Source organism: Paroedura picta, chromosome 5 (genome assembly GCF_049243985.1).
Source record: "Paroedura picta isolate Pp20150507F chromosome 5, Ppicta_v3.0, whole genome shotgun sequence".
Lineage (NCBI taxonomy): Eukaryota > Metazoa > Chordata > Lepidosauria > Squamata > Gekkonidae > Paroedura > Paroedura picta.
Genome location: NC_135373.1, coordinates 56,776,188 through 56,801,465, shown reverse-complemented (window position 1 = coordinate 56,801,465; position 25,278 = coordinate 56,776,188). Strand labels below are relative to the sequence as shown.

The 25,278-nt window shown below is 41.3% G+C and overlaps 1 protein-coding gene and 1 long non-coding RNA gene across 11 annotated transcripts in view; one reads left to right on the top strand and one right to left on the bottom strand.

Annotated features, from left to right (window-relative positions):
- LOC143839054 (uncharacterized) lies at nt 1–10,046 on the bottom strand. 2 transcript variants are annotated; one of them, XR_013231561.1, is made up of 7 exons: nt 9,906–10,046; nt 7,346–7,545; nt 6,576–6,720; nt 5,552–5,734; nt 3,536–3,580; nt 424–504; nt 1–131 (listed from the first exon to the last, which is right to left on the bottom strand). It is a non-coding gene; the product is annotated as an uncharacterized LOC143839054 (long non-coding RNA). The 2 variants fall into 2 exon arrangements; XR_013231560.1 differs by lacking the exons at nt 7,346–7,545; nt 9,906–10,046 and having other exon boundaries at nt 6,576–6,938.
- Nucleotides 10,047–10,160: 114 nt separating this feature from the next.
- ORC5 (origin recognition complex subunit 5) overlaps nt 10,161–25,278 on the top strand; it is a 101,065-nt gene continuing 85,947 nt past the window's right edge. For all 9 annotated transcript variants that reach the window (XR_013231094.1, XR_013231095.1, XR_013231096.1 and 6 more), the window contains exons 1-7: nt 10,161–10,232; nt 12,951–13,128; nt 13,923–14,015; nt 15,854–16,051; nt 18,627–18,701; nt 19,600–19,711; nt 22,037–22,167. Coding sequence is in view for 5 of the 9 variants with exons in the window: in XM_077338106.1 (XP_077194221.1) it covers nt 13,018–13,128; nt 13,923–14,015; nt 15,854–16,051; nt 18,627–18,701; nt 19,600–19,711; nt 22,037–22,167 (720 nt within the window). In the remaining 4 variants the exon portion in view is untranslated. The remainder of the gene's footprint in view (nt 10,233–12,950; nt 13,129–13,922; nt 14,016–15,853; nt 16,052–18,626; nt 18,702–19,599; nt 19,712–22,036; nt 22,168–25,278) is intronic.

Genomic DNA, 25,278 nt, shown 5'->3' with positions numbered 1-25,278 from the left:
AGGCCTACATTTTAAAATGGGATTGCCTTCATCCTAAGAGTCTGAACACCCAATGGGACCTGTCTTGTTTTGTTTGACTTCGTGTTTTCTGATGAAGCCAAGAAAGGGCAGGGTTTGGAGTGGGGTCCCAACTGAGGAGAAAGATGGGATACAAATGACACAATTATTATTATTATTATTATTCTCTTTTGATTTATTGCCCGCCACTCCCTTATGGCTCGTGGCGGGTTACAACATTTTAAAACCCCCAATAAATGTATAATAAGCAGTTAACACTTGCCCTTTTCTTAGATAAAATGTACTGGGGAAGAGACAATAGTCTCCTTCTTACACCATCCTCCCAAACTACCACTTTGATTTCTCTGCCTTCCTCCCAGTCCTTGCTTTCTGAATCACAAAGGAAATTTTTTTTAAAGCAATTACCTCTAATTATAGGAAAAGTCTTCAGAAATGTTCTGGGTTGGATATGTCACATCTGCTTTAGATATTGCTTTCTGATTATATCTTTAAGGGATAAAAAAAATTAGGAATATTTCATGGAAATGCTTGTTGTGCCCCAGGAAAAGAGGCTCATGTAATAATAAATGTCAAATATGTACCTTATAAAAGAGACTGCCTTTGCTCTCCCTACTTGCAGCATATTAGTTTCTACCGACCATAAATTAGGGGCCGATTTACTCAGCAAATGCTTAGACTTATCCACACATAACAGCAAACATGAGCTTGCATTATTATACAGAATGGACCAAGAGAGCTTTAGAATTGCACCCAAGTCTCCTTTGGTTCCTGCTGGAAGAAATGTTTTACATTAATTGGGCAATTCCTCAACAAAGTTAGCCCAATAAAAAGGAATTATTTGCCTTTCATTGGGACCATCACTCTTGTTATTTCAGGCACTCTCCCAACAATCTACACCAGAAATCTTTGCTTTGAGATTAATGCAAAAAGAGAAATTGAATTGCATTGCTATTATTTACTTGCTTCAGTAAGAATCTTAAATGTTAGGAATCTTTTAGAGCAGAACCAGAAAGAATGACATGAAATGGACACTGATGATGAGTTTCTTCCAGAACCAATTCCTTACATTCATATTAAAGCCATATTTGGAAACAATCTAACAAATGACCAAACAGTGGTACCTTCAAACTCTGTCCCTGATGCCATCTTGAAAAGTTAGTAAATCTTCCCATAGAGTGTGAAAAAGACTTCAGAGTATGTTAATATCTCTATGGCCAACTTAAAAACAATGCTTCCGTATCTCTTGCCCACTCACACCTCTCCTATATCTGTATTCTACTGATGGCATCCTTATTGTTTGGACATGTGATAAAGAATCGTAGGATGAATTCCACCAGACATTCAACAACTTTTACCCCATCATCAACCTATGAACCAATCTATGCAAGAAATACATTTTCTGGACACCACTGTACAAATACACGATGAACACATAGACACCACATTATACTTGAAACGTACTGATCAACAAACATATCTAGATGCATCCAGCTACTGTCCTAAAGATACCAAATAATTGTCTGCAGCCAGGCTTTATGCTGCAGCCACATCTGTTCCAATACTACAGACAGAAGTTCTCACTTGAAGGATCTACAACAACCTTTTTTGAAACAGATGAAGAAAGCCAGAATGGTACCCAGAGAAAACAAAAGGAAAACAACAGGAGATAAGTTATTTCTCTACCCCACACAGAGCACTTTAGTACTTAGCTGCACTAATGGCTCTGGCCAGAGCTGAACAAAGGTTTACTATCTAACAATTTGCTAGAATGTCACACCTGAAAGGAACACAGCCTGGAGGACACAGCCAAAAGGTTACATAGTATTTTGTGCCTTTTAAAGCAAGAAGATCAAGACTGATCCCAGAGGGGGGTAGATTTCAAAAAGGTTATTATAAATTCTCAGGATATGAGAAGAAAACTCTCTTCCCCTTGTTCTCAGATGAGCACACACCATAATTATTTATTGTGGTGCACAATTTAAAAACAGAATAAAAACTACAAATAACCTATACAGACCTAACTGCACATAAGACCAAATGTGTTTAGACCCTACTGGGTCTTCTTCAGTGGTCAGAATTATAACAATACACTCTATATACAAAGTCTGAACTAATTATAAAGTGTAGCTGAATGGGATCTGTAGATTATGGCTCCAACCAATATGTAATTTTTTTTTACTTTTTGGAGACCACCTCCTATGGCATATGCCTAGGCTCACCACTCTTCGCTATCATATAATTCTGTGCTGAGAGTGCATCTCGTGTGTGTTAGGAAAAAAAAGCTATCATAGGAGAGTTATGGTTTCCAGATGAGCAGCATTCATGATGCACAAGCAGAGTGTTGACCTATATTTTATTTTAACTGCTTTTTATATTACTGTTATTCTGCATGTAAAGTATTTTATCGTGTTGATTGCCATGTAGTGGTAGTGAAGAAAGGGGATTTTGGAAGGGGGAGGTCAGGGAGCCATGAGGTTTTTCTGTTCTCTTAGCTCAGTTTCTCCTGATACTTAATTAACAGCCGTGGTAGGTTATCAAGTCAGGCAGAAAAACTTATCTTGAACAGTGTTACACTGAAGTATTTGTTACAAAACATTTGACAGATGCTCTTCCTTCCCTTCCCTTTTCAGTCGCTTATTTTTTCTTCAGAGAGAAACAAGTTTGTTATTTTACTTGTTTTCTCATTAATTTCTTATTAATTTTTTGCTACTTTTAGTCCTGTTAGAGCAAGATATGGAGGTAGGTGGTGATTACTCTTTTAGCTTCAGAGAAGAAATTAATTGTCAACTGTACATCAGTATTTGTTAGTAAAAACTGAGTGAGTTTGAAGGATTATGTTCTGTTATACTTTGCTTACCCTTCCAACTTTAGTAAGAGGGAGCGAGATTGCTTACTCATTGTTTGCCTAGCAACCAATGTAGAAAAGTGAAATCTGATTAACAGGAGAAATAAATATAGGTTTTATGAAGCAATTAATTTTAATTTAATGTAACTGATTTTGATTCAGTTTCAAATTAGGGTATAGAATCTTTTACATATCTCATATTATTTTAATTATTAACTACATTCTAATATTTTGGAGGGATAATATGAGTTGTAAAAGGGAGCATCCCTTTGATAATAATAACCCTTGAGCTAGTAAAATGGGTAATTTTTTAGCCAATGTGGAAATTCTAGTACTTTTAGCTTATTGCAGTATTTGCAAGAAGAATGTATTGATCAAATGATAATTCTATCTCACCCTGGCTATGGATTCTAATCTAAATGTCCAGTCAAAGGGAGATAGACCAGCAAAGAACACGATTATTTGCTAGCAACACAAACAATGCTAGTTGTTGAGATTCTAAAAAAAACCCCAACAACAAAACCTATGATGGACTAGATTTTCTGACTTCTCACATTTTTAGAATTCTAGTGGAAGAATTAGGCAATTTCCACACATCAGTAAGAATAGTGTTACGCCACCTAAATGCTGTATCGCGCCTCCCAGCCCCAACTCACATTTTTGCTGTCTCACCTTTGTTTGACTTCTTTTCACAGGTCTTACCCTCCACATCTGCTGCTGGAAATGTAGGAAGAGAGCAACGTGCCTTATACATGATTCACTTCCACCTGTCAATCATTCCAGGCAACCAATCCACTTTCTCCATGTTTTAAAGGTCCTGAGATACCCATTTATTTTTTAAAATTCATACTTCTCCATTGAAATACCTAGGCATAGAATCATAGATGCATAGTTCTTTTTGAACGCCACCCCTTATGGAATCACGCGTCCTTTGATACTTTAAAAAATTAATCTCGTTCCTGATTTTTTTTGGGGGGGGGGGGGAGAAAACTTTAGAGAGGCATGCTTTGTGTTACAACTTTGAAAAAATATTCTTTTATTTATGACAATGTCTGCATGCTTTTCTGCCTACTTGTTGCTCCAGTAAGTTAGCTGTTGGGAAGGTTAGCATTTGTTTCCTTTTCCTAAACAGCTAAATTATTAAGGATTATTAACTGAGGTTGCTTTGTGAGAGGACAGAGTTTGAGGGTGAATGGATGCTTGTACCCTTCTAGAGAGGGGCATTTTTGTCTTGGTCTGTTGCTCATTGAGCAATGTCTGTTTGCCTGGGACTGACTGCAAGCCCCACCCTGTGATGTTGGTGCTGGGAGATGGGGGCTGTGGACCCCTGAATTGTAAGGCTCTTAGCCACTCTAAGTAACTTTAACTACTAACCAGTTATGAGGGTAGAAGGTCAGCAGGAGACTGGGGGCTATTCAGAGTTTTGCAGAGTATGCCACATGTTTAATTATCTGCCCACTGGATGGAAATCATGGGTGTGTGTTCACTGCATGGAGTGTGTGGCTCTCAGGGAGCAGGTTTGTTCCCTTGAGCTTAGGGTTGCCGACCTAGAGAAGCTGAGGAAGTGAGGGAGGCTTGGGGAAGAGATTCTGAGGGACTTTCCAGAGCAGTCCCACTCCTGTGCTGACAGCTCTTCTGCTGCTGCAGAAAGTAAGAATCTTGAGGTTGAAAGGTATCAGTCTGAGGAGGAGGGGATGTAATCTCTTATAAAGGACTCCCTCCTTGGCTGATGGACCAATAGGGCTGGAGGGAGGTAGGCTTCTGATGGTTATTCAATCATTTGGTATACAGAGAATGGGGTCTGTGACAGGCATTTTTGATTGCATGGTGATTTGCCTGCCTGGCTGACCAGTCACTGTCTAGGTAAGTTGATAGTGCTGGGGAGGAGTCAGCAATCATGCTGCATGCTGGCATCTTAACCATGATTATAAATTGATTGGTCCAGAACATTTTTAATTTTTCCAGCAGCAGGCAACCTGGAGTCTGCCAAAAATGAACACTAAAGTTTTCTAAGGAGAATTTCAGGAAGTTTCTGAGGACTGAGGAAAAGGCCAGCACACCATCACATTTTTGGATTGCTGGCAATCTATAGTCCGATCCATCCACCAAGAATAACAGAATTCTCTCATGTGATGATTCATGTCTTATACAACTATAAGAATTTGTTTGCTGGATCTTCTTCCACACCTATTTAACTGTATTTTTTTGTAATTATGTTTTAGATAAATTTGTTTCATCCTCCCCTCCCTGGTAACAACCAGTTAAAATAATGCAGCACATGCAAGGTGGAATCCAATTGTTAATCCAATAGATACCTGGTCAGAATTAGAACATAGCAAAAACTTCTATTTGTAATTTAAGAGTTAATACTGAATACAAACAAATGTATCAAATCTGAGCCAAATTTAGTTTTGATATTTTAAACTATCAAATGCACCATATGTGTTTACATGCATTCAGGACTCAATAGTAGATATTTTATGGCTATTTCCCCTGCAGAGAATTGTTGTTTTTCCTGCTAATGAGTTCCAAATGAAAATTTAATTGCAGTTAATTATATGAAATCTGCTGCCAGTGATTGTGTACACTAACATTTACAACACTATACATTAATCTTCTTCCTTTTTTTTGCCCTGTGTGTAATACAGAACATTAAGTAAGGTTATGAAGAAACTAAGCTCTGTTTACCTTCAGTGGCAGAAACCTGTGCTGGTATCCCTTCAAACCCAGTGAAGGACACCCAGTCTCATGCCAGGGATTGACAGCTGTAAATGTTCTTTTGCTCCTTCTTTTTCTTTTTGCCACATATTGTCTGTTGACAAAGAGCAAAAATGCTTTTCTTCCTCACTCTGTCAATTTGAGCCATTATGCCTAGAGGGAAAATAATACCATTTTTAACTTGCAGTGGATGACTAACAATCTACGTCTTGCATAGCTTTTTTAGCAGTAGAGAGAAGAACGCTGGGGAACAACTAGGGTAGATAACCTCAAAACGAAGCCTAGAGATCTCCCATAATTAGATGATCTTCAGACTACAGTTTCCCTGGAGAAAATGGCTGCTTCGGAGAGTGGACTCCATCTCATCAAATCCCTGCCGAGTTCCATTCCCACCCCAGACTCCAAATCTCTAAAAGAATTTCCAAATGCACAGTTGACAACTTTGGGAGCAATTTATCATTTAAACAGGGTGAGGGGATTGCTTGGCTGGGGAGGAAAATCACAATTTAACAATTCAAGGAAGTGCAATTACATATAGAAAAATATTATTTTGTAAAAGACATATCTGCTTCAGAAGAAAAATTGATGACTATCACATAAGATCTATTATGACAGAGAAATTCCAAGCTTCTAGCTCAGCCATCTCAGTATTTTGACCATATAGGCACACCTGAATTTTTTTCAAGCTTTGAGGCATACTGGAAGTGCCATCAGCTGGCCACATTTTCCTGCCACATTCCCCAGAAGTGACATCACCCAGATGGAACCATTGCTTCATTAGCAAGTTTCCTGCCACAGATGATGCACAATGGAATAGGACACCTGTAATCACCAGTCTATGTGAAACCCATCAATGTTTTCACTGTAAAGACAGGCTTTTTTGGAGTCATAGGAAGTCCCTCTCTCTACCACCCAAGGACCAGAGCCACTTTGGTGCCCCTTGAGTTAAAACAAAAAACCCCAAAGACATTGGCAGCTCCAAGGAAGGACTTACCTCACTCGACTCCAGCTGCCAACAATGATACAGATCAACAAAGTGGTAGGAGCCTTGGCTGCCAAAGGTTTGAATAGCCAGGGTTCCTCCCCTTCTCACCTCCTCCAGACCCATCATTGACCAATTTGGGAGGGGGCAGTTCAACCTGTACATACAAAAGAGTTTTTAAAATAAATATAATAATTTTAAAAATCCCAACATGCTACGACACACCTCAGGTTCACCTGTTGAGAATTCATGTTCTAGCTGCATGGCTGACACAAAGAGAAGAGTAGGAAGCAGTAGGACTAAAGCATGAGAGGGATAATCTGAGAACAAAGAATGAAACATTTTATCAGAATTAAGACAGGGATCACCCATACCCCTATCTGACCTATTATGCATGGTGGCGGCCTTGCAGGGCTGCTGCTGGTTTCTGCAGCGTGGCAGCATGCCCTGCTACTTCTTGTGTATGAACAGAGGAAGATTTCCCCTGCCAGACATTGTCTGCCCTAGATTTTGGCATGTACACACACCAGCTGCGGTAGAGTTTCTGCCACGCTTCTCTGCAGTGGTGGTGCTGTGGTTACTTTTATGAAGTTTGGATTTTGTTGTGGATTAGCCAGCTGTCTGGAAGGGATCTTCTGGACCTGCAAATCTGCTGGGCCTGCAAAAGGGAGCTTCTCTGCCAGGCATTCTAGTGGCCCCTAAGCCTCCCTCCCATGAAACCACCACCGATTTGTCCAACCCACGGGGCTATCAGTATGTTAAAGTTGAATCATTGTTCTCACCAGTATTCTTCTGTTCTACTGTATCGTTCTATTGTTATATTGCTACTGTTAACAATTACGGAGTTATCTGTATTGTTTCCTGTTTTATGTAAACTGCCCTGAGCCTCTTGAAGAGCTGGAACTTTTTACTACCCAAAGAAGTCACGGCTTATTGCAGAATCTTCAGCCTAACTTTTCCATACTGAGAAAGGTTCCCCCTGCTGGGAAGTAGACAAGAGAGAGTGGGTTGCGGCTTCTTTCAATCTTCCTCTGTTTGATTTCATAGCATATTAAAATCTCCCCTCCCATATGCTTGTGTTTAAACATGGCTGCTGAAGAAAATGTTCTTCTAAAATCTTTAGTAGTTAGCTACTGGTATATGGGCTTCCTTGAAAAATAATCTAAAATATTTTGCACATTTTTCTAATACAGAAGCAAGTAAAAATTCTAAATAAATACATACATATATGCATTAGTTATACTGCATAATTATCATAAATATAACCAATCAATCAGTAAAATAAAAATAAAAACAACACCCCATTTGGCTCCATGCTGCTGCAAAGCACCACGGAACTGAACAGAGTGTTTTCTGTCCCTGCTGGGATACTGTAAGCAGGGGAGGAGCCAGGCCTGGTAGACCCAACTCCTCCCCATGTACCTATTGAGAAAAAGAAAGGTAAAAAAAAAAAATAGTGTTCCTTTGCCACGGGGCATCAGAGAACCTAAAGTGGGCTAGGGCCAGGAGGGGGCTGGCCTGGCATCAACATTGTGCATAAGTGGGAATTTGCTCTGCCACCAGCTAGCAGGTGAGGTGGGGCTTATTCCCCATGGATAATCCATCACAATATAACTTTTCCATTTACTGCCCTGCCCCCTGCTGGATTTTCTTCTTTACATTTGTTGTATATTCCTCTAGTCTAGCGATCCCCAACCTGTGGGCTGCGGACCACATGTGGTCCTTCGACTAATTGGAGGTGGGCCCCGAAGGACGCCTTCTCCCCCCCCCGGCCCTTTACTTCATCCCCCCCCCCCCCCCGGCCCTTTACAACACACTTCAGGTGTCATTGTCTCCCATCACTCTCAGATGGAACTATCTCGTTGCAGAGAAACAAGCTCAGGGTTCCCATTGATTTGTCATTGTCATGAGTTAAAATTTCCATGAAAATAAAATGTTCCCTATGTTCATTGTTGTGGCGTGTCTGTATCTTATTTTGAAGGGATGTTTAAACATTACCATAGCGATCAGAGAGCGTTAGGGCAGTGGTTGAGAGTAGAGGAGTAAACTACCCCCCCCACCGGGCCTCAGTAAAAGGCGTTGAGTGGTCCCTGGCATTGAGTGGTCCGCGGTGATAAAAAGGTTGGGGACCACTGCTCTAGTCCACCCAACTTGATTAGCAGTTTTTTCCAGTGACTGTATTTACTTGAAAGGAAGATAATCCTGAATGTAAGCCCCACCCCCCCGGTTATTATTAGAAACAGATGTTGTTTGTATGCAGCAACTGCCTTTCATTGAATAACTGGGGGGATTCATCTTGGATTTGAGTAAATACCATGACAGTTTGCTCATGTGCAGGGACTGCAATATTAAGCTCCTTGATTGTAACTCTGCTGCAGAGGATTAGGCTACACTCATACGTGGTTTCAGCATTATCACTTTGCTGAGGTTTAAACTATGAATATTAGTTTAAATTCTTGCTAACTTTGTATAATATTTTTAAAAGTTTTTTAAAGTAATTGATGAAGATAGATGAGTGCCCCTCCTTATGTAGCAGCCGGTTTAAATGATGCTTAGGGAACATCCGGGGAGGGTGGTATAGAAGTATGGTAAATAAATAAATAAATAAATAAAATAAACACCTAAAAAGTCTCTTTCCTGGTTTCTCCTTATTCCTTAGAAGGTAAACAATGTAAACAAGACAAATGTCTCAAGAGAATAACTGTGACACTGATATAGCAGTGTTAATTGAGTGGTACATGTTGCTCTAAGTCTTAAAAAATAAATTCTCCTAGTTGCTATGGAGAGGGAGAGACTAAGACAACCTTTGTGAATTCAACAAGGCCACCGCAAACCAGACTGATGAACAGGAAGCCACTAACATAATGGAAGAGTAGAAGTGGAAAATGGTGCCTGCAAGGAAGGGGGGAATAGATGGGCCCATAAATGCAATCCAAAAGAGCAGCGGAGTGTACTACTGTGTGGTTTTCCATTACACTGCAGAAATGTTTGTCTTCCTTTTGTAAAAATCATGAGAGGATAGCTTATACTGAAGTCTTTCTTGAATGAGAATAAGATTTTCCCCCTCCGCATAGTTTTCTTTTTGCGAAATATCCTTCTGTCCACCCATATTCTTTTTTGAACACCCAGCCTGAGGAAAAGTTCCATGGAATTCGAAAGCCGGTACCCTTTAGTGTTATTGGGTCTTCAAAGGGTAGAAGATGGCTTTCGTTTCGGAATTTTGCTTTGGATCAATGCAGCTAGCTGGGATCTTTCTCTTAATTCTTGTCCACCTTTGCCTGTATTGGACTGGATTTCTTTCGGACCATAAATTAAACGATCCGTTAGAACAGGTACATTTACTTATTCTACAACTCTCCCTCCTTTCTAGGCGTTGTGATCAAACTCCTTCCACCAGTCGGCCGACCGCGACAACCACCGCATGTCCCTTCTTTTCTTCCCCTTCAGGATAGCATCCTCCGGGTTTCACCGGCATCCTTCCTTGAACAGCAGCACCTCCCGCCCCCGGAAAAGAAAACTCGCCAAAGCAAGTCCGGGCACCGGGTACAGGCCGTCATGGTTACACTAGCCAGTACCGCGCATGTTCAGCACTTGCGCCCTGACGAGCGTGAGAGGCTTTGTGCGCATGCTCAGAAGTGGCAGTGGCTAGTTGGAGTGGACGGCGGGAAGGTGCGTGGTGTGGATGATTCTCAGAATCCTTCTTTATCGCAGGCTGATAGGGAAGGTTCGAACTGTTTGCCGGAGGAGGGGGAAGGGACGCTCTGAGCATCTCGTGCGCCGAGTGTTTGGGTCGTGTGTGTAAGAAAGGACGCGTGTTTTCTCCCTCCACCGCTCCCTGTTTTCCAAGTCTGTAGATATCCGGCAGTACAGAACCCATTTGTGGAAAAGAGAGATATGGGAAGCAAGACTCTAGGATTTAGAAGCGCTGTCTCTTTTATCCTAGAAGTATAAGGAGTTCTCTTGCAGGGTATGGGGAAACTGCACTCTGCACCTGCTCAGGAGATTTTTCAGCAGGGTCTTCAGGCCAGGATATTGTTATTCTGTACTTAAGATTGCACTAGAATGCTGTTTGTGAGCTTCCTCTGGTACTTTTTTAATATAAAAAAGTGAAATGTGGAATTGCAGGGTGGGATGCCATTTTAACAAGCATATGTCGTGCTTTGATGTATTCCCTCCATTTACACCCTGCCTTTCTCCCCAGTGGCGCTCCAAAGCAGCTTATATCATCCTCTTCCCCATTTTACCCTCACAACAACCTTGTAAGGTAGGCTAAGGCTGAGAGTGTGGGACTGGTCTAAGGCCACTCCGTAAGCTTCCATGGCATAATGAGGGTTTGAACTTGGGATTCCAGCTCCACACACTAAGCACTACACCACACTCGTTCTCACCACTGCAGCACACCTGTGTTTTTCCTTGTGTGTGAGTCTCACTGACCTGTCAGGAATGAGGTCTCAGTGTTCCAGAACTTACGCTTTCATCATTGAACATGGTTTGATATGTAGCAATGCAGTCTGTGGGGAGCTTCTTTGTCTGGGAGAATAATCTCTACAAATTAGGTTTACCGGCAACTGGATGGGAATGTATATGGATGGATTTATGTGCTGAATCCTATTTTGTGAGCTGCACTGTAATCTTCATACTAAGTACTGCTGAACCCTGGCACTTGTGAATTCCTGTATCCTGGGGAAATAAATGGGTGCCTGTCTCATCCTGCCAATCCTTCCTCTGTGTTCTGCCCTTAACTTCAGCAGTTTAATTGTTGTATGTGTAGCACTTTCCCCCCTTATCATTCATTCATCTATTTAATTTGAGGCAATGCTTTTTGAGACTCAGATTTGAAATCAATTTTCAGAGCTAAATAAAGTAATACATAATAGAGAGTGCCTTTGAGCATGTACAGAATGACATTCTTTGCCACAAGTACCCACTACCCCTGAGCCAATATTTGAGCTGTTGTATTAAAGGGTGTGATTTCTAAGCAGGCTCGAGACCCAGCGGTTCTCACCCTCAACCTTTCTCTGTGTTGTACTTCCTGTACTTGTCTACTCAGAGGAAATGTCAAACCATTCAATGCACTTTACTCCCCAGAGTATGGGAGAGCCATGTGGTATAGTAGTTGGAAAACTAGGATCTGGAATACCCAAATCTGATTCTCCATCCCACTTGCTTGGGTGACTTTAAACTGGTGACTCACTCTCAGCTTAACCCACCATATAGATTATTGTGGAGATAAAAAGGAGGAGAATGATGTAGTTAGCTGCTTTAGCTCCCTGCTCAAGAGAAGTGGAATATATGTGCCCAGATAAACCTTAAAGTACATAATGAAAACATGCTATTTTTACTGTTGATAGAAAATGTATGTTATTGTTAAGCAGGAGCCTTTCCTCCACTTTATTATTTGCTCTGATAATACAATAGACAACTGGACCGCATATTGATTACTTATTTGTAGTTTGCTTCCAAACAAATTCTCAAATTATTACAACCCATAAAATCTGAATATTAAAATATCCATATTTATGTGAGATGATCCTGAATGTAAGAATATCCCTCTTAAAATGTTATACAAACCAAAAAACTGTATTGGATGTAACTAGTATTGGTTTCAAAGGTAAGACAGTCCATCCTCCTTTGGTGTAGTGGTTAGGAGTGTGGACTTCTAATCTGGCGAGCCAGGTGACTTTGGGCTCGCCACAGCACTGAGAAAACTGCTCTTCCTTGAACAGTCATTCTTTTCTTGACTTAGCAGGAATATCAGGGCTCTCTTGACTTTTCTTGACTTAGCAGGAATATCAGGGCTCTCTCAGCCTCACAGGGTGTCTGTTGTGGGGAGAGGAAAAGGAAGGGGATTGTAAGCCGCTTTGAGACTCCTTCGGGTAGAGCAATTGGATCTGGGTATGATCAGATCAGTGAGAACTGTGGGCAGAACTCACTTTCTAGGCAAGGATTCAACGGCAATCCCATAGAAGTTGATTAAAGGGACCGCACATGATATCTGAACCTTTGCAGGAATGGATCTAAGAGCCTTTCCAAGCTGTGAACAAGGGGAAGCCTGTGTATGGCAGGTTTACTCCTGAATTGCAACATGTCCTCAGTATTGTCTGGATTAATTTCTGTTAATGCATCATACAACACAGAAATATGCAGGTTATATGCATATATACTGCAATGTTTGTAGCCTGAATATTGTGAATACAAGCTTTTTGTGGCCAGCTAATCTTCTTGTAATTGTGTAGGGCCTAACTCTATATAATCTCAGGTGAGCATTTTAGAAAGTTATAATATAATTCATTCCTTGAATTAAAAAAGGTTGGTATGCTCTGTGTGTGTGGGTGCTTCATAAGTAGTTCTTTGAGGAATACTTACTGCATGTTTCAATTGTACCAGACCCATTTTTTAAAAAACTTGGGAAGTGCCAGGCGAAAGCACTTTGCTACAGGATTTGGGAATTAAAATGCCTGCTTTCAAACACCGGGAGTATCCGGAAGAGGTGTTGCTCCACTTGGAAGGCCTAGTACCCTGCCGGGAATCTCAAGTGTCAACTCTGTTGTCGATCTTCGGAGAGGTAACACTTTTTGTCTGTCTTTTAAAATGATAGCACTTATTCCCCTCCTTTTTTCTTTTTTTCTCGTTGCTTTTCAGTTGCTTGGGTGTGTTTGGGACTGAAATAATTTTTTAAGGCAGCATCTTTACTTGCTATTCTGCACTTGACAGCTTGCAGTGATAAAGGAGAGAGGGTCTCAGGGGAGTGGGTAGACAAAGGTAGCAGTCCTAACACTTTTCCTGGGAGTTAATTGCACTGTAGAAAATGGGGCTTGCTTCCAAGTGGAGATAAAAATTCAGGGCAGGGGGTGGATTTGGAAAAATTGAAATATTTACTGTTTCAACAGACCTAAACTGTATTTACTGATTGAACATTAATTGTGTCATGTATAATTTAGAATATGCAGTTGTACTATTTGAATATTTGTGACATTTAGAAGCGTGGATGTCTTTATATCCCATAAGAAAAATTGCAAGTATACTCAGTACCATCATAGCCTAGGGATCTTAATTTTGATATCTGAGAGACTAGAATAAATAAAAGTTGAAAGTAGAAAAAAAATACTGAAACAAACCAAAGAAAGTGTATTATGTAGACAGAAGCACTCTCAGTCACAATATATAGGACTACCGGTAGTTGATGGGCTGTAAAATCAAAGGGAGAGGCTGCCTAGGGATCCTAATTGCTGTGAGTCTCTTCATTCATCAGCTTTTCATGTAGCAGAAAAATTGATGAGCTGAAATTATAGTCATCTTTCAACTGAAGAAAAGCCAACAGTTTTTTAAAAAGACTAAATATATATCCTTTTTGTCCAGCGTCAGCATTTTACTTTTCCATCCCTTTTCGTCTATGGGCATACTTCCAGTGGAAAGACTTATGTGATGCAAACTCTTCTGAAAACCTTAGAGGTAAGACAAAAATAATAGTGTCATACTTCGCATTGGAAAACACTTTGAAATTTTGATCAAAAAGATCCGTGAAACTTTCCCCCTGTACCAGCAGAGTCTAGTTGTGTTGAGAACAATGGCACCCATGTCAGCCATCTCCACTAAGCATCCTGGCAATGCTGAACCCCAACCCAGGCAGTTAATATTGATTGATTAAATATCTGCATGGATTGCGATTGTAGGCTCTGTCTTTGCAGCCTGAATTCAGTCTCTTCTTCCAGTCTGGCCTAAGACCTGTACAGTCCAGGCCCCACTGTGGATTTGTGTCCCTGTTCTTTTTGTGCCGCTGCAGCTATCTTCTAGCTATCAGTCCCGGCTTTATAGAGAGAGGGGAGGATTTTTATTCATAAAGTTTATTTTATTTACATTATTTAATATTAAAGGTTTTACTTTTCTCATTGAGTCTTAAGGTAGATTGCACAGTGTAAATGAGCATAGTCAGAATAAGACATCTGATAAGTGGAGCAACAGGACTAGAATTACAGAAATCTGAGCATAAAACATAAGTATTAGTAATGATATTTTAATTATGCCGAACATTAGAATTACATGAGTTGAAAACCATAGTTCTGGATGAGAAATGTAAATGGATATGGAACACAAATTTTAACTCCAGGCAAGTGGGCACCTATGAAATACTGATACAGTATGGTGGGTATAACCATAAAATGGCTGCCTAAAGAGGCAAAACCAAGCACAAAATGGCTGACATAGGGTGCCAGAGGAAGCCCAAGTGCAGGGAATAAGCAGGGTAATTAAAAAATAGACTGGGAAAGAGTGCTGAGGGAGAATAAAATACTGTGGAGGCAGCTGCCATTGAAGCAATGCTATTTTAATCTGTGCAGCCAATCAGATCTTCAGTGGCAGATCAGAAGCCCTACTGTGGAAGAGCTCCACTTGGTCCCACCTGTAGCTGTTACATCACTCACTTTTTCTTCCTGCATTTGCACACTAACCAAGTGTTCAAGTACTTTTCAATTGTCCATGAACTATTTGCTCAAAGTTAGTCATCTTAGACAGTTAATTGAACCAGTTACAGAAAAGTTAGATTATTTCCTTTTCATAGAGGCTACAAGATTAGCCTTCTTACCTTGCTATATTGAATGTGGCTCTTATGCTCTTGCTGATTGGATCATTTGCACTTGTGTTGATTATCTCATATTTAGTTAAGAACCAAATCATCTAGATAATAATCACATGATTATGATAGAACAGACTTAAAATATGCACTCCTGTGATAAGCAAAATAGATTTCTCTGAATGGAATCTCAGAAGAAGACTAGATGAGTTTTCTGGGTGTGTAACTTGGGATTTTTGAGACATAAAACTAAAACCTGTTTTGCTTTTTAAAATATTAGCTATAATATCATTAAGCAATGCTAGAAACTTTGATAATTTTAGCATTTTTACAGTGATTGTAAGGTTAATTTTGTCTTCTTACATAATAAAGTGAACAATTTCTTTTCTCGATAAAAGAGAAAAGTCTGCAAGTTTTTGATCTGGTTTTGGTCATTACTGTTCAAGAGACCAAACCCACCCCTTAACTGCTGGAGAATTCTGCTGCTAAATAGCTTGCATAGGCAAAGCCTTTCAAAATTGTATAATAGAGATTCTCTAATTGGATATGGGTGTGGAACTTCTTGTCAGAATACCCGCTTACCAAAAAGACTTGGTGGGGGGCAAAAAAGGTTTCAGTTAGGTGCCATGGTCCCCACATGCACCACTTTGGGGTCCCCAGCTCTAGACAGATTCTTGTAATGATACCAATGCGAGTCTGAACTCATTCTTTTCCTCATCAGCTTCCCCACATGTTTGTCAACTGTAAAGAATGCTTCACTTCAAGACTGCTACTGGAGGAAGTTTTGAAACAGCTCCAGTGCCTTTCCTCTAGTGAAGAGGATCCTGGCCCTGCATCCTGCGACACGTTCAATGACTTTGTTCGTTTATTTAAGCAGGGAACAATGACGCCCAGTCTACAGAATCAAACTATATATATTGTAAGTCTGTACATCCTCTTGTGACCTGGTATTTAAATAAGAGCTAGTGCCTCGTTACATTTTACAAATTAGTTTTTGTTCTGCTTATTCATCTGATAAAGTCCCATGGGGTCAGTTTTTTGAGATGACTATCTTATTGTAATGTGTTGCCAGATGGCAAGAGTGTGTATTTTTAAAATGCCAGGATAAGCAGTGAACAAAGTTTGAGTCCAATTCCACCTTTATGTCTGAAATTTATCATTATGCATCTAAACCAGAGTACTTCTAAGAAAACAACCCTCTTAAACAAAAAGTAAAACCTTGTCCTACCGCAGAATTGTGACTGAAATTCTACAAATGCAGTTTGGAGGAGGCTACTCATTTGAGAATATCAGTGAACTGGTTTCAGTTGCAGTGTTTTCAGTTTACACTAAGAATGTTACTTATTGTATTATTGGGTGGGGCCTCAAATACCGCAGAACAATCACTTCTATTGATTGTTAAATCAATAGACTTAAGTGTTAAATTACAGTGTTTTACTCTGCTCTGCATGAAAACAGACAAGAGTGGGTGGAAATCAATTTCTGTGAATTAACCTGTGTCTTATGGATTTATTATGGGGTGGCTTAAATGGAGATTGATGGAAGAACTTGTGTTCTGGTAGCACAGGCTGGCAAAACTAATTTATTCTATTTCGGTTTCATCGGTAAATAACGTAGGATATTTCAGCCTCAATTAATTCAGTGAAAATTAAGATAAATGGTTGGTCTTTTGCAGCGGCTTCTAAGTGCTTTTCTTAATCCAAGCACAGGTATGGAACAATCATGATTAATCATGACGTGCAAAATGATTCATTCTCCCCAGTGAAGGATGGTGCCAATAAAACTTGGTGTTTGTGCCTGCATTGAGAACAACGTGTCCTTCATGTTTCTTCTCTTGTGTGTTTGGAATTGTAATTAATGTGTTATGTCTCTTAATATATGGTGTAAGGCTAGGGCTGAGAGTTTGAGCAAATTGCCATAAATCCCATTGCCTTTGCAATGGCTGTAACCATACTTAGTCACACAAACCTATCTTCAATATGCGGAGAATCAAACAGACTTTCCTTACAAGGTTGTTATAAGAATTACTAGGATAATGTCCATCAGGTACTTTGAACATTAGTGCTCTGTTTAAATATTTATTGTGTCCACACCACTGTGTCTTCATCACTTTTACTTTGGCAAAAGTTACTACTTTACCATAAGGATAGATTCAAATGGGTAGCCGTGTTGGTCCGAAGTAGCATGATAAAGTCCAGTAGCACCTTTAAGACCAACAAAGATTTATTCAGGTCGTGAGCTTTCGAGTGCAAGCACTCTTCGTCAGACTATGAACTCCTTACATGACAGGGAATATATCGCAAAAATCCATAATGCTCTGCGTCTTTGAAAATGCCATGGAATTTAACTCTGTGAGGAGAATATTGTCCAAACATTTTTAGAAAGAACAAGCAGAAAACCTGGGTAGCATTGTGCAATGGGGAAATGACCCCAAACCTCAACACCGACCACCCTTGGGGGTCCTCTAAGCCTGAACTGGCAGACTTCAACTTCCCCTTCATGCATTTCCCTTTAAGTTGTGCTCTGGCTCCTTCAGTAGTCCATTCCTTCTGGAACATTTTCAGTCTTCATTAGGTTTATTTTCTTTCTATTTCTTTTGGTTAGTTTACATTGTCATGCCTTTTTCTGCATACAGGGAAGCCCGAGGCTTGCACAGTCTTTCCCAGAAGTTCAGATGGCCACTGACTTTACTAGACATTACTGGAGCCCACTTCTGTTGCTGTACAGGCCTAGTCTCATTCTCCACAGTGGAAATCATTAATGATTGATTGATTGGCTGGTTTCTGCATTTTATTTCTGCGCTGACTTATCTGAAGGGGCATGTCATCGCTTCTGGAGTTTGCTGAAGCCTGAAAAATATTTCAAGGCTCCTCCATGTTCAAAAGGTGGAAAAAGGCCGCTGTGGGTTCTTAATCAAATCATGCCTGAATTCTCCCTAGAAACCAAAATGACCAAACTGAGGCTAGTGTACTTTGCTAAAATTGTGAGAAGATGTGAATCACTGGAAAAGATGATAACGCTAGAAAAAGCTGAAGGTGGCAGGAGAAGAGGAAGAACCAAATTAAGATGGCTTGACTTAGTAAAGGAGGCCCTGGCTCTCAGTTTACAGGACCAGAGCAAGGCTGCTAACGATAGGGCCATTTGGAGGTCATGAATTCATAGGGTTGCCATTAATTTGACAGCTCTTAATATCACACATAAGTGATATGATAGACATTTTATTGTATGCCATGGTGGTAGGAGATAAGCTTTTGTCTCATATAACACCATGAAGAGTAATAAGATTTTATTTCAGCATAATCTTTTGTAAACTGGAACCCACTTCTTCAAAAATGACCCAAAGAAGGAGACTGTACATCAAAGCCTGTGCTGGAATAACATTGTGTTGATTTTTAATATTCTACAAAGATTCCTGTCTATATTTTCTGTAACTGATTAGCATGGCTACTTCTCTGGAATTAGTTTTGAGTAACACAAGCCTCTTTTGTTTAAAGGTTTTGGATAACGCAGAGCAGCTCAGGGAAATGGAGGCAAACATCCTACCAGGTTTTCTTAGACTACAGGAACTGGTAAGTAACCTGGTCCAATGACCTTGAGCTCAAGTCTTTGAGTCCCTTTCATAAGAAGAAATCTCTGGTTTTGACTGTATAGTTTAAAGAAGCGTAATGTCAGTAGTGATGTGGCAAATTCCATAATGTTTTTTCCCTAACAGTTCTAATTTTGGCAGACTTCAAATTGATAGCTTATCTTGTACTGCGAGCATGTTTAGTTTGTGAGTGGTCCATGCATCTGTTTAGTATTCCTTTGTTTTTGTAGTAACTTCTCCACAGCTATAAAGAAGTCTACAACAGTGATTTGCTTGCAAGTGTTTTATTAGTGCTCCAGGCCACTTGTGGCACATTAGCTACCTGGAGGGGTTTCTCTTTTTCTCTTAGTCTATAAAACCTTGTCTGGTCACCTGGATATAGTCCTTACCACTATGGCTACTGAGAAAGTCTGCAGACCTCTAGAAACAATTCTCACTGCTACATCGTCTCTACAAATCAGATCCAGCCATCAAATAGAACAACAAAAACCAGACAAACAAAAACTCACATCTTGCCCATCTTCATGGGACATGATGGACAAATGAGAATAATTTTCTAGCAGAATCAGGTTGCCATCTGATGACTGTTGGGGCGTGTAAGCTCACAATGCTTAAATATTAAAAAGTAAAGGGAAAAGTCCAGAAGAATCCCTGTCTATTTTTTTTAAGTACCTGTAAATGTATTAGCTGCTTGATTAGGCTGCTGAAGGCAAATGATTATGCAAACAGTTTATAATAAATGCTGAATCAGATACATTTATTTTGATTTTAAAAAACTTTTGATGAGCCTTCCTTGGACTACAAATATAACCACAAGGTCACCTTTTCCCTCCAACAACCCCTCCCTGCCCCTTCCTTTCCCTTTGTCGTCTTCCTTATAGACTGACCGGAATGTGACTGTGATTCTCCTTAGTGATATTGTGTGGGAGCTTCTTCGACCAAACACAGGATGCCTCGAACCAGTGCCTTTGTATTTCCCAGACTACAGCATAGGTAACATACATTATTCTCTGTAGTTGGTTGAAGTTGAATGGAATCTCTGTTTGGTACCCCATCCTGGGTACAAACAACTGGGAGTCCCCAGGAGCATCTGTCTGGAATACTGTTGGAAAACTGGATAAGATGGACCTTGGGCTGTTCCAGCAATAATTTGTGTTTTTTTGTAGAATGAGTAGATGAGTAGCTGTATTTTGTGCTTGGGAAGACATATTTGTTCTTAGAAATAGGTTCGATATCAGAGATGCTTTTGCTGATAGGAAGGAGACTTCCCTGATACAAGTGATCAGCCTTCTTCTGCTGGAGTAAAGTTCTTCTGATACTGAGCCTCCAGACCCAGCTTTGATGCCCTCTGGTGGCAGGGGAATATTACACCTGTCCAGTAACTGCTTTCTTGCCCCAGCTGTTTTATTGTCCAGGTACCTGAAGGAATGGTTAGCTTCACTCACCTCAGGGTTACAGCACTGGAAAAGGGAGAAGAGCTAATTTTGTAACTTTCCTCTTTGCTTTGGGCCCTTCTTGAGAAAACTCTTCTCCATCTTTCTGACTTCTCCGTTCTTTTCCTCCTGGCTGGCTTGTGTGTCTCTGTCTCCTGCGCTGTCTCCTTCAGCCAGCCTCCTTCCCTTTCCTCTTCTTCCCTGTTGGGAACCCAGCTCCACACCTGATCTTTCTGCTAAGATTCTCCCTCCTCTGTTCCCTATTCCTTAGTCACCACTTGCTCTCCACAGCCATTCCCTGTCTTAAACCATCAGCACCCAGAGAGTCATTGCTTTCTTCTTCAGGCTCACTTACTGGTTTCATATCTTCAGAGCTTGATGATGATCTTCATTTCTGTCCATATAATTAATTGCACCATAGCCCATTCTTTACATTTCCCCCCAGTCCATCTTCTTCCAAAACAAAATGAATAGGTACCTTTGCTACAAAAATCTGTCACATAGAGTTACTTTTTCTTTCCCACCGATGTTTGAATTAAGTCAACTTATTTTGTAAGTGTTGTAAGCCAGCGTTTAAAAGTCTAGATTTCAAATGACAGTAAGCTTTGTGCTATCTATAATAAAGTCTGCACTGCAATCGGTGGATTACTGACTAAACTTCTCTGATCTCTTTTAAGCAGAGTACTTGAAATATCCTAATACAACAATGAGAGGCCTCAGTGGGATCTAATTTCCAAACATCCTGAGACTCCTTGCTTCAGAGGATTAACTTGGTATTTAACAGGATAATAAAACCCAGTGCTGTAGATTTATTTTTTCATTCCTTGTGGGAAATAGTTCTCATTCTGAGATTCAGTGCTATCAGTGCAGCAGTAATCTCAGCACTGAGCTTGGTTCTTCAATGGGCACAGGAGCCCAGAGATTTCAATCTCATTCTCATTTTGAACAAAATGTGATTTGCTCATGACATCTGAATGCAGTTCATTGGGTTGGATCCTGTCTAACATGTGTCATGATGGAAGGAGGGTGATTGCCCCCCGAGCACCGTTTGGGGCTGTCGCAGGAGGAAGAAGGCAAGAAATCCATGCTGCATCAATGGAAGTCCTCCTGTGCATGTAGCTCTGTGGAGTGGGAGGATACAGCTCATGGAGTTCAAAATAACAGCTGGTGGGTTAATGTTGCCATCCTTCTAGTTATCCCTATAAGTTTCCAGCAGTTATTTATTTATTAATTAAATTTATATCCTGCCACCCCTGGTAACAGGCTTGTGGTGGGTCACAGTAGATAAAACCCCATAACAATAAATTCCCATTAAAATGCCAATAAAACAATACAAAAACCATTACTTAAGATCACTTGGCGGTAAAAATTCCAGCCTCCCCATACCGATACACCTGCTCCTGGGTAGCAAGGGGTTAGGTAAATGAAGACACATCCTAAGGGGGGGGGAGCCTCTTAGATCTTCCTGCACTGGCCTCAATCATAAACCTGGTGGAAGAGCTCCGTCTTACAGGCTCTATGGAAAGTTGCATCTCCACCTGGAGGTCAGGTGTGTTGAATTTGGCTAGGAGGTAAAAGACGCTACAAGCCAGAGTGGGCTGATATGAACTACAAGCCAGAGTGGGCTGATATGCTTCCAGTTGATGCTGTTTAACCGTAGCATACTTGGGGTTACTGTTGGGATTTGCAGGAGCTGGTTAAAGGGATTTAATGCTTGACTACCTGTGTAGAAGTTCAAACCAAGGTTCAAGTATGAAAAAGCTAGCATGACTCCATCCTGGGAATGTGTTTGTTGTTAGTTTCCTGCCTGATTTATCATGTGCCAGCAATACAGGAAGGCAGCAGTCAGCTTTAAAGTATATTGTTCTGATTTCTATTTTAACAGGGCACCTGCAAAAGATTCTGTCCCATGATCATCCACCAGAGTATTCATTTGACTTCTATGCTGCATACATAAATATTCTTCTTGGTGTCTTCTATCCTGTCTGCAGAGACCTGAAGGAGCTCCGACATCTGGTGAGGAACCTCTTGGGTATATTTCTTAACAAATATGCAAGTCGTCATTTTGCTGTTGCTGTTGAAATTTGCAAACAGTCTCACAAGCATATCATGGATGCCGTGTTATATCTTAAAATATCAGCTACATGGGTTATTAAGGTTGCAAAACTACAGCTGCAAGTAGATTCAGCAGGATTTAATTCCCTCCCTGGGGTGGTGCCTCACTTTCTTTGCCATGTTACACACCAGTGTGAGCTGTTCCCTGAATCTGAAGCCATAGCGTTAAATGCCTGTGGAAATCTTGGTTCAGTTTCCCCAAAGGAGGTAGTTGTGGATAGAGTTGCCGTTGTGATGAATACAGCCTTTTGAGGAAATTCAACGGCTTGACCTAGAGTTCACTGACTGAATGGTTAAATCATCACAATTCCACTGGGGGAGGGGGGTGTCTATTGCACCACGGTCCTGGTCAGGGCATGCCTTCTGCCGGCCTGCTGAGAGGAGAGGGGATGGGAGTTCAGCCATAGCCCTCCTCTCTCCCTGACTCCTCATCTTTTGCAGTTGATATTGGGTGGCTCCTCATTAGTTTCCCCCCCCGCCTTTTACAAGAGGAATATTTCAGGCTGTCCCTGTCCAGAGGGGTTCCCCAACCTCCCACAAAGGTAGCAACCTTGAGCAGAAAGTGACATAGCAGCCTTCTTTGCCATCCTGCTCTTCCAGCTGGATCCCCGGCCTCTCCCCGAAGCCCCCCTCCACTTGTTGTGCCTTTTCCTCATTCCTCTTGACCTGTGCTCCATTCTCTTGGAGAGGTAGAACAGAGCCACTGCAGTGGTGCCTGCCCCACTTCCTTCCATCTGGCTGTATGTCTGGGGGTGCTGGTTTCTCCTTTAGATAACACCCTAAATGACCAGAAGGATATGGAAAGCTATTGGCCTTTATCATTTCTAAAGGAGATAACGTTTAGCCACTGAAGTGCCACTCTGCTTAAGAAGAAATGAGATGACACTGAACAAATGTTTCAGTGATCAGCTGATTTGCATCCAAGCCCTATGAGGCTACAGTATAGGACCTGAAGGCTTTCCAGTACATCAGGATCTCCAAATCTTACCCAGTCAATGCCTGGTTTTTATCAAATTTGTATGCTGCCCTTTCCCTGAGGGCTCAGAGCTGCTCATGACATATCCAAAATACAACCATAGTTTTAAACATTTAAAACAATTAGATTTGCATTAAAAGCAATCAAAAACTCACAATTAGAAAGCTCAAAAAGACCTCGAACTCTAGGCTGCTGAGTGCATCCAAATAGACCTGCAAATTGGACTGTTCTGCTTTGCCATATGCTGGCACCATTAGACTGGACCAAGAGAATTACATTTGTTGTGTCTTCCTTTGTGTCAATCCTGAGGTGACAATGTGGGATCCTGTCGAGTCTTTTCCACGTAAGAGCTACTGCCCTGCATGTAATTGTCATTATGATTCTTTAATGGGGCACATTTATTCCCCCCCCCCTCAAAATCTTGTTCAGAGTGTCTGCAAGATGTGGAACTTCTCCCCAAGGAGAATTATGCCTCTGCTTGAATACCATTCCCTTAGAAACTGAGTTGAAGGCAGGCTTCTCTTTCTTTGCTTGTGCCAGTGGTACACAGGGAATTGCTGTTATCTTCTGCCAGTAATGCTGCCAGCTTCTCCTCTGGGGCCTGAACAGTTTGGATCAACTCCATGTTTCACCTTCCTCCAAAAACGAATGTGACAGCTGGGCATTTTCTCCAGCCCACCTTCCAGCAGTGGAGTCTGAGTTGGTTTTTGTTATGTTCATACTATAGATAGAATCATAGAGTTAGAAGGTACCTCCAGGGTCGTCGGTCCAATCCCCAGTACAATGCAGGAAACTCACAACAACCTGCCCCCACACAGTGACCCCAATTCCATGCCCAGATGAGCCCCCCCCCCAAGAAAACCAGAACCCCTGGCCAGTCTGTCCTTGAGGAAATTTGCTACCTGACCCCAAAGTAGCAATCAGCATTTCCCTGGGCATACAGCAGAGGGCCACAAGAGCCAAGCAGTGACCTTGTTGTTATGTGCGAAGTCGTGTCCGACCCATCGCGACCCCATGGACAATGATCCTCCAGGCCTTCCTGTCCTCTACCATTCCCCGGAGTCCATTTAAGTTTGCACCTACTGCTTCAGTAACTCCATCCATCCACCTCATTCTCTGTCGTCCCCTTCTTCTTTTGCCCTCGATCTCTCCCAGCATTAGGCTCTTCTCCAGGGAGTCCTTCCTTCTCATGAGGTGGCCAAAATATTTGAGTTTCATCTTCAGGATCTGGCCTTCTAAAGAGCAGTCAGGGCTGATCTCCTCTAGGACTGACTGGTTTGTTCGCCTTGCAGTCCAAGGGACTCGCAAGAGTCTTCTCCAGCACCAGAGTTCAAAAGCCTCAATTCTTTGACGCTCGGCCTTCCTTATGGTCCAACTTTCGCAGCCATACATTGCAACTGGGAAGACCATAGCCTTGACTAAACGCACTTTTGTTGGCAGGGTGATGTCTCTGCTTTTTAGGATGCTGTCTAGATTTGCCATAGCTTTCCTCCCCAGGAGCAAGCGTCTTTTAATTTCTTTGCTGCAGTCCCCATCTGCAGTGATCTTGGAGCCCAGGAAAATAAAATTTGTCACTATCTCCATTTCTTCCCCTTCTATTTGCCAGGAATTGAGAGGGCCGGATGCCATGATCTTTGTTTTCTTGATGTTGAGTTTCAAGCCAACTTTGGCACTCTCCTCCTTCACCCGCATCAACAGGCTCTTTAGTTCCTCTTCACTTTCTGCCATTAGAGTGGTATCATCTGCATATCTGAGGTTGTTGATATTTCTCCCTGCAATCTTGATCCCAATTTGTGACTCCTCTAATCCCGCATTTCTCATGATGTGCTCTGCATACAAGTTAAATAGGCAAGGCGACAGTATACAGCCTTGCCGAACTCCTTTCTCAATTTTGAACCAGTCAGTGATTCCATGTTCAGTTCTCACTGTTGCTTCTTGACCTGCATATAAATTTCTCAAGAGACAAATAAGATGCTCTGGTATTCCCATCTCTTTAAGAACTTGCCACAATTTGTTGTGCTCCACACAATCAAAGG